The sequence below is a fragment of the Sapajus apella genome, unplaced genomic scaffold, assembly GCF_009761245.1.
Source record: "Sapajus apella isolate SASKATOON/1434 unplaced genomic scaffold, GSC_monkey_1.0 scaffold15, whole genome shotgun sequence".
NCBI lineage: Eukaryota > Metazoa > Chordata > Mammalia > Primates > Cebidae > Sapajus > Sapajus apella.
In genome coordinates this window covers 27,550,784-27,559,864 of record NW_022436955.1, presented here as the reverse complement: position 1 = coordinate 27,559,864, position 9,081 = coordinate 27,550,784, and the positions used below count along the sequence as shown (strand labels likewise).

The 9,081-nt window shown below is 46.0% G+C and overlaps 1 protein-coding gene across 1 annotated transcript in view; it reads right to left on the bottom strand.

Moving 5' to 3' along the window:
- DNAAF1 (dynein axonemal assembly factor 1) overlaps positions 1-9,081 on the bottom strand; it is a 31,510-nt gene that overhangs the window by 19,144 nt on the left and 3,285 nt on the right. Inside the window, exons 2-5 of the mRNA XM_032284560.1 lie at positions 8,104-8,239; positions 6,927-7,018; positions 2,325-2,546; positions 1,707-1,873 (exon numbers count right to left, since the gene is read on the bottom strand). Of these exons, the coding sequence (XP_032140451.1) occupies positions 1,707-1,873; positions 2,325-2,546; positions 6,927-7,018; positions 8,104-8,239 (617 nt within the window). The remainder of the gene's footprint in view (positions 1-1,706; positions 1,874-2,324; positions 2,547-6,926; positions 7,019-8,103; positions 8,240-9,081) is intronic.

Below are 9,081 nucleotides of genomic sequence, written 5' to 3'. Positions count from 1 at the left end.
GCCACCATGCCCAGCTAATTTTTTGTGTTTTTAGTAGAGACGGGGTTTCACCGTGTTGACCAGGATGGTCTCGATCTCTTGACCTCGTGATCCACCCGCCTCGGCCTCCCAAAGTGCTGGGATTACAGGCTTGAGCCACCGCGCCCGGCCCAATCCTGGCCTTTTCTGTATGAACTGGATGAACCACTAGCTGGCGAGTGGAAGCTCGTTGAAGTATTCTAGCTAAATAAATGCTGAGAGAGTGAGATAACTGGAAAATTGTCATTGTGTGGCTCCTAATGAAATAATTCATCTAGGAAACGTTCATCAGTGGCTGCTAAAATAACCGGGAGAAGGAGTGATGGGGAACTTCAAAATGGCTGGACCAGCCTGACAATATCTGAACCTATTAGCGAATCTTCAAATGAAAAGCAGAAGCAAGCAGGCCTCACGTGCTCCCCAATGTGAGGACCTGGCAGTGGAAGGACCTGGCACACCACAAGGAGAAATATTCAGCCTGGATACCATGCAGCCTCTAGCTCTGATATCATTTTACAGGAAATACCAGAGCCATCAGAACATGTTAAGTGGCCCCAAAAGAATGCAATCAGCTACATGCAGAATGTGGGTAACACCAGACAGAGGACTTGGTTTCCTTGAAAAATTGAGTGGTGGCTGGGCATGGTGGCTTATGCCTATAATCCCAGCACTTTGGGAGGTTGAGCTGGATAGGTCACTTAAGGTCAGGAGTTCAAGACCAGCCTGGCCAACATGATGAAATCCCAAATCTACTAAAAATACAAAAATTATGTGGGCGTGGTGGCAAGCACCTGTAATCCCAGCTACTTGGGAGGCTAAGGCAGGAGAATCACTTGAACCCAGGAGGCAGAGGTTGCAGTGAGGCAAGACTGTGCCATTGCACGGCAGCCTGGGTGACAGATCGAGATGCTGTCTCAAAAGAAAAAAAATTAATTGGGTGGGAGGAAATCAGGGAAGGGAAACTGTTATAGATCGAAAGAGAATGACAAGACAAATAAACCAAATGTAATGTCTGAATCTCGTTTGAATTGGAACAACACAACTGTCAAAACATATTTTTGAGACAAATGGAAAACAAATGTGGACTGGGCATTCAGTGTGGTGATTATAACATTCTAGCTACAATAGGATTGTGATTATGCTTTAAAAAGTCCTTATCTGGGCAGGGCGCAGTTGCTCATGCCTGTAATCCCAGCACAGCACTCTGGAAAGCTGAGGTGGGCGGATCACCTGAGGTCAGGAGTTCGAGACCAGCCTGGCCAGTATGGCAAAAAGCAGTCTCTACTAAAAATACAAAAACTAGCCAGGCATGGTGGCACATGCCTGTAATCCCAGCTATTCAGGAGGATGAGGCAGGAGATTGCTTGAGCCTGGGAGGCAGAGGCTGCAGTGAGCTGAGACTGCGCCAGTGCACTCCAGCCTGGGTGACACAGCGGGACTCCATCTCAAGAAAAAAAAAGTCCTTATCTGTCATAGGTGCACACTGAACTATTTGTGGGTAAAATAATATGACATCTGGCATTTCAAAGACTCCAGCTAAAAACACAAAGAGGAAAAAAGTGTGAAAAAGGAAAGGAAGGAAAGCAGGAAGGAGAAAAAAGACAAAAAAGACTTGATATTTAATGAACATAATGGAAGTGGTTTTCTGTGGTGCTTTCTTGTTTTTTTGTTTTTTTTTTTTTTTTTACCAAATCGGGCATGCATTCCAGAATGTTCAGGATCTCCGGGTCGCTCAGCTTGTTGTGTGAAAGGTCAAGGACACAGAGCCTCAAACACTTGCGTAGATGCTGAATGTCCTCCACAGTCTCCAGGTGATTGTGGGCCATCTGCAGTGTATTCAGGACTGGGAGGCAGGCTGGAAGGTAAGGTCAGCAGAAGTCAAAAACAAAGGCATAAAAATCCTGCACCAGGCGCAGCAGTGCACACCTGGAATCCCAGCACTTTGGGAGGCTAAGGTGGGAGAATCTTTTGAGCCCAGGAGTTTGAGACCAGCCTGGGCAACAGAGTGAGACCCCACATCTACAAAATAGAAAAATTTGCCAGGTCTGGTAGCAAGTGCCTGTGGTCTCAGCTGCCTGGGAGGCTGAGGTGGGAGGATGGCTCGAGACCAGGAGGTTGAGGCTGCAGTGGGCTGTAACGGCACTGCCGGGCTTCAGCCGGAGTGACAGAGCAAGACCCTGTCTCAAAAAGAAGCAACGCAAAGCAAAACCAAAAGCACTTCTTGCCCATAATATAAAATCTCAGAGCCTCCCTCAGGGGAAAGTGATGGGCACATGGCAAACAGAAACACTGCTGGGTACTCTTACAGAGGTTTTCAATGGTCTTGATGTAATTGTTGCTGAGGTTAAGAGCGTCCAATTTCTGCAGAGGTTCCAGGTTCTCGATTTTATGGAGCAAGTTCACTTGCAAGAAGAGGCAACGCAACTCGGTTTGGGCCTCCAGGTTTTCAATTTTCCGTATTCCATTGCACTGCAGCCAGAGACAGCGCAGCCCTGTGTATTCTTCCAGGTTCTCAATGCGGTCAAATCCTAACAAGAAGGAAGCACGAGGGAATTAGGCTCCTACTCACAGGACAGAGGGGTCACGGCCACCCTTGTTTTTGCCTACTATGAGGGACTGAATGTCTGTGTCCCTTCAAAATTCATGCATTGAAATCCTGACCCCTAATGCGATGGCATTAGGAGATGGGAGTTTTGGGAGGGGATAAGGTCATGAGAGAAGAACCCTCATGAATGAATTGGATTAGTGGTCTCATAAATGAGGCCCCAGGCAGTTCCTTTGCCATCTTCACCATATGAGGATACAGCAAGAAAGTGCCATCTGAGGCCAGGCACGCTGGCTCATGCCTGTAATCCCAGCACTTTGGGAAGCCAAGGGGGGTGGATCACGACGAAGTCAAGAGATCGAGACCATCCTGGCCAACATGGTGAAACCCCATCTCTGAGGAAGAAAAAAAAAAAAAAGTGCCATCTGAGAATAAAAAAGCAGGCTCTCACCAGCCACCCATCCTGCCAGTACCTTGACCTTGGACTTCCCAGCCTCCAGAACTGTGAGAAATAAATTTCTGTTGTTGATAAGCCACCCAGGATGTCATATCTTGTTACAGCAGCTCAACACGGGCGCAGACACCTACCTACCTGGCATCCACGCCTCCTTCCTCCAGTATCAACTTTTCCTGGAGGGACCATCCTGCTCCCAATATCACCCGACGGCTCTCTGGACAGCCTCTCAGAGCCACCTCACTCATTTGGGGTGGTCACACTCAGCCAAGCAAGACCAGCTTTGATGAATCCTAGGGGCTCCTTGCTGAAACGACTGGTAGTCTTCCTGCCGGAATCACCCACCGGGGAGGGTGGAGCCTACTGCTTCCTTCATGGAGGGGAGTGGGTGGGGCTGAGGGTGCGGCGGGGGTAACGCTACCCTGAAAATGTCCCCACCAGAACTAACTCTAGTGCAAACCGTGGGCCTTGTTTTGTTCTCTTTTCAGTTTTATGAGCCAAATTTAGGGCTAGGGAAACAAACGTTTTAGTCTCCTTTAGTAACTCACCATCAATGCGGAATTCATGCTCCATCTACTACCACCAACACTCTTTAAAGTTACTTTGTTGCCTGAAAAGGTTTTAATTAAAAAATTTTCAATATCTGTGGTGAGCAAAATAAAAAGAAGTGCACTCACGATCCTGCCAAGAGACCATCTGTTTTCATGTTTCTCTCTCCCCTTCCAAGCTTGCTATCAGCATATGGAATATTTATCATAGTGATAACATACATTTAAACTTAGGTATTGTATGGATAGATTTTTTTTAATCCTCTCTTTTTTCCAGGAAAATGTTTATTATTTTATTCCTTCAAGTCTTATTTTAAGTGTGTGGGTTCACGTTCAATTTTAAAATACGTGTTAAAATTCGTAACAGGTATTTTAAGTGTGTTACGAAGGTCAGTGTGTGCCATGGGGTTTGCTGCACAGATCACCTCATCGCCTAGGTGCTAAGCCTGGTGTCCATTAGCTATTCTTCCTGATGCTCTCCCTCCCCGCAATCCCTCTCCACAAAAAGTTTTATAGTGGAAGTGTTTGTCATGTTGCTTCAAGGTCATCACACTGAAGTTAGCATCTCTAAAAGATAGAAACTTTTTGTCTTTAAGATAACCGCAACACCACTGTGACAGCGAAACAGCAGTTCCTCAATGTCCTCAAATAGCCTGTTACTGGTCACATTTCTTTGTTGTCTTTTTTTCCAAACTGTTTACTGTCTGAATCAACAGAAAAATAAGGTCGAAACCTTGTAACTAGTGGATGTCTCTTAAGTCACTTTTTTTTTTTTTTTTTTTTTTAGATAGAGTCTTACTCTGTTGCCCAGGCTGGAGTGCAGTGGCATGATTTCGGCTCACTGCAATCTCCACCTCTTGAGTTTAAGCGAATCTCCTGCCTCAGCCTCCCAAGTAGCTGGGATTACAGGCACGTGCTATCATGCTCAGCTAATTTTCGTATTTTTAGTAGAGATAGGGTTTCACCATGTTGTCCGGGTTGGTCTTGAACTCCTGACCTCAGGTGATCTGCCTACCTTGGCTTCCTAAAGTGCTGGGATTACAGGGACGAGCCACTGTGCCCAATCAACTTTTTTTTTTTTGGAAACAGAGTCTGCTCTGTCACCTAGAATGGAATGCAGTGGTGCGATCTGATCTCACTGCAATCTCCGCCTCTTGGGTTCAAGCGACTCTCCTGCCTCAGCCTCCCAAGTAACTAGTATTACAAGCATGCATCACCACGCCTGGCTAACTTTTTTTGTATTTTAGTAGAGAGGAGGTTTCACCATGTTGGCCAGAGTGGTCTCAAACTCCTGATCTGCCCACCTCGACCTCCGACAGTGCTGGGATTACAGGCATGAGCCACCACACCTGGCCTTAAGTCACTGTTAAACTAGAGTGTCTGTGTGGGTGTCTCTCTCTCTTTTTCTTCCATTACAATTTTTTGATGAAGAAACTGGATTATTTGTCTCCTTGGGTTTTTGACATTCTGGTTTTTCTCCCTGGTCTTCACTCCAGCTCTTGCCCCATCTCCTTCCCCTTTGCTGGGAAAGACCTCAATTTGCCTGTTCAAGCCATCTCCATTTGGCTGCTGCCCCCTGGATCTCACCATCACTAAAACCGCCTGGCTAAAGTCTCCCGTGAGATCCTAGTTGCTACATGCTATTGTGAGTCCTCTTAGCCCTTGACCATTCCAAGGTATCTGGCCCAATGGGCCCTGCGCCCCCTCTCCCAGCTTCTCCTCAGGCTCTCTGGATGACTCTCCTGGTATCGATACCCTCCTGTTAGCACTGCAGTGAGACAGGAGTGATCCTGATACAATGGAGTGATAGTGTCACCTCCACTTTTGTCTTGGCCTTGCTTCCCTTCTTGGCAACTTGCTGTGGCGGAAGCCAGCTGCCAGGGAGAGGCTCACATGGTGAGAAATTGGGGCCTCTGCCTGACAGCTGTGAGGTCTAGAGCCTAGAAGTGGATTATCCAGCCCCAGTCAAGCCGTCATATGAGCGAGGCCATGCTGACAGTCTGACTACAGCCTCATGAGAGACCCTGAGCCGGAACCACCCAGCTAATCACTCCCTAGTTCCTGGCATTCAGAAACAGTGAGACAATGAGTTCAGTTGCTCAGTTTCGGGGTAATTAATTATGTAGCAACCAATAACTAATACTGGCACCTCTCTCTCCTAGGTCTTCTACCTCTCTGACTGCCTCTACTTAGTCAAACTTACTGGTTCCATTTTTCTTCCCGCTGCTTAAGTATCCATTCCCCCAGGGTCTGTCTGCTACACTTGGATGCTGGGTGGGGAATTCGGAAAGGGCAAAAGTGGAGATGAGGAGACCCTTAAATGTTGTTCCAACCCCTGAAGATATTTGTGCTGCTGGAGCCCTCTGGGCATCTCCCTGGCATAGCACCGACCTCACAGGACACCAAAGGCACCACATCCCCCAGGACACCAAAGGCACCTTTGCCGGTTCCCTCTCTGTATTTTCAGCACTCAACAGGGCTGGGCACACAGAAGGCTCTCGGCAAGCATCTACTGAAGAAACAAATGAACAATCAGAGGACTGCTGAGCAAGTTGGTCACCCTATCAGCACAGACTGGGAGCTCTCAGGCTGGAAAAAGCCCTGCCTGTGAACCTGAGCTTCCATTTATATGTGATATTGGACTCCAGCCCTAGGTCCTGTTCATGCCTCCCCATTATAAGAGGCACCCAAAGATCCTCATCATTTGTTTCCAACATCAATCTTCAGTCCTTCCCAACATAGCCCTTCCAAGCCCACAGTACCCACAAACTAGCTTTCCGGTATGATAAATTAAAGTCCTGGGCTGGGCATGGTGGCTCACACTTGTAATCCTAGCACTGTGGGAGGCTGAGGCAGTCAGAATGCCTGAGCTCAGGAGTTTGAGATCAGAATGGGAAACATGGAGAAACCTTTCCTCTACTAAAAAATACAAAAATTAGCCAGGCATGGTGGCAGGCACCTGTAATCCCAGCTACTTGGGAGTCTGAGGCAGGAGAAGTGCTTGAACCTGGAAGCAGAGGTTGCAGTGACCAGAGATTGCACTCCGCACTTCAGCCTGGGCAACAAAGCAAGACACTATCTCAAAAAAATAAGGAAAAAAGTTCATGAGTAAACAATAATAAAAGATACCAGTGTGTTTCCTTGGTATTCATATAGCCAATGTCTGCTTTGTGAACTCTGGTCAGGCAAGACTTTTTCTTGAAGGAAATATTATTCCTTTTCTATAAATCTCCACTAAACTTTGAAATTTCCTGCTTAGATACATTCTGAGTACTAAAGATGATCCCTGAAAGTAATTTGTTATATGACTAGGCAGAATCTTTTCACCTGGCATGAAGCATTTCCTCTCTTAGGTCCTTACCTTTAAAGTGTAAATACAGTGTATCATTCAATGCTGGAGTAATATAAAGCTTGTGCTGCTTGCAGAGTTTTTGCAGAGAACTTTTAGTCATTCTGTTAAAATGGAAAACATGAATAAGTTTATTGGAAATTGTCAGCTGTGAGTATATTCTCAAAGTTCTTTCCCACATCCTTTCCTGCCCGAAATTCTATAACACCCTATATGCCTGATACCTATTTTAAGTTCTTTTTCTCTTTCTTCTTTTTCTTCTTCTTTTCGTAAAACAAGCCGATATTGTTTTCAGCATTTTTTTTTTTTTTTTTTGATGTGGAGTCTCACCTTATTGCCCAGGCAATGGCGCGATCTCAGCTCACTGCAACCTCTGCCTCCCAGGTTCAAGTGATTCTCCTGTCTCAGCCTCCAAAGTAGCTGGGATTACAGGCATGCACCACCACACCCAGCTAATTTTTGTGTTTTTCGTAGAGATGGGGTTTCACCATGTTGGCCAGGCTGGTCTCAATCTCCTGACCTCAGGTGATCCACTCATCTCGGCCTCCCAAAGTGCTGGGATTACAGGCGTGAGCCATCACACCCAGCCTATTTTCAGCATTCTTAAAAATTGCAATGTATGTTTTTTTTTTTTTCCTTTTGAGACGGAGTTTCACTCTGTCACCTGGGCTGGAGTGCAGTGATGCGATCTTGACTCACTGCAACCTCCGCCTCCTGGGTTCAAGCAATTATCTTCTCTTAGCCTCCCAAGTAGCTGGTGTTACAGGCGCCCGCCACTACAACAAGCTAAGTTTTTGTATTTTTAGTAGAGATGGGGTTTTACCATGTTGGCCAGACTGGTCTCGAACTCCTGACCTTGTGATTTGCCCACATCAGCCTCCCAAAGTGCTGAGATTACAGGCATGAACCACTGTACCTAGCCTAAAAATTGCAATGTATATTCTAATAAAACTACTTTAAATGGTGTCATCAGGAACTACTGCTGCTCCTATTGCAGGTCTGGCTTTAAAGTTGAATAGAATGTGCGCCGAGCTGTGCGGCAGAAGCAGGGCCATCATCACTTCACTCTCAGACACGGGGCAGGCGATTCAATCTCTACCAGCCTCTATTTCCTTATCCACACAAGGCAGTGCTTTTGCCATTTGCCTTACTTCGTAAATGCACACTGATTGGCAGCATGCCCACGTACCTGGGGCCCCGATCTTCCCTGTCTTCTCTTGGGTGTGGGAAGTGACCATCTGACCCATTATCACCACTCTGTTTCTGCTGGCTTTGGGAGGACGTGTCAGAAGAACCCACACGTGTTTCCTTAGGCTCATTAATTTCTGTAAAATAAAAGAGATCAGGTCTGTAGAGATCAAGATATATATCAAAAAATGTTCCCCAGCTTCAGCTTGGTTAAGGACCAACCACTGTTCATATAGAATACCAGTATTCTTTAGCGGCTGGGCATGGCGGCTCAGTCCTGTAATCCCAGCTCTTTAGGAGGCTGAGGCAGGTGGATTGTTATAGCCCAGGTGTTTGAGACCAGCCTGAGCAACATGGCAAAGCCCCATCTCTACAAAAAATACAAGAATTAGCCAGATGTAGTGGTGCATGCCTGTAGTCCCAGATACTTGTGGAGCTGAGGCAGGTGGATCACTTGAGCTCGGGAAGTTGAAGCTGCAGTGAGCCATGTTCACACCACTGCACGCCAGCCTGGGCAACAAAGTGATACCCTGTTTCACAAAAAAAAAGAGAAAAAAAAAAGAACACCAGTAATCTTTAAATGTATAACAATTTTTAAAGTACCGTCAAAGATTGTGTAAATTTCACTACTAGGTACATCTATAAAAACACTTGTAACAGGTGCACAAGGAAACATGGACAAAGATATTTGTTTCTGCCTTTTTTATAAAAGCCAAAAACTATTAATGATGTAAATGTCCATCCATAGGGACTGTTTACATGAAACAATGACTTGCTTTTCTGCTTTTGAGAAGAATGCACTTGAACTACATCCATCCATACAGATAAATCTCAGAAACCTATATGGAGTGAAAAAAAGCAAGTTTCACAATAAGCACCAGATAACATTTATATAAACTAAAAATATGCAAACCTGGCTGGGTGTGGTGGCTCACACCTGTAATCCCAGCACTTTGGGAGGCCAAAGTGGATGAATCAT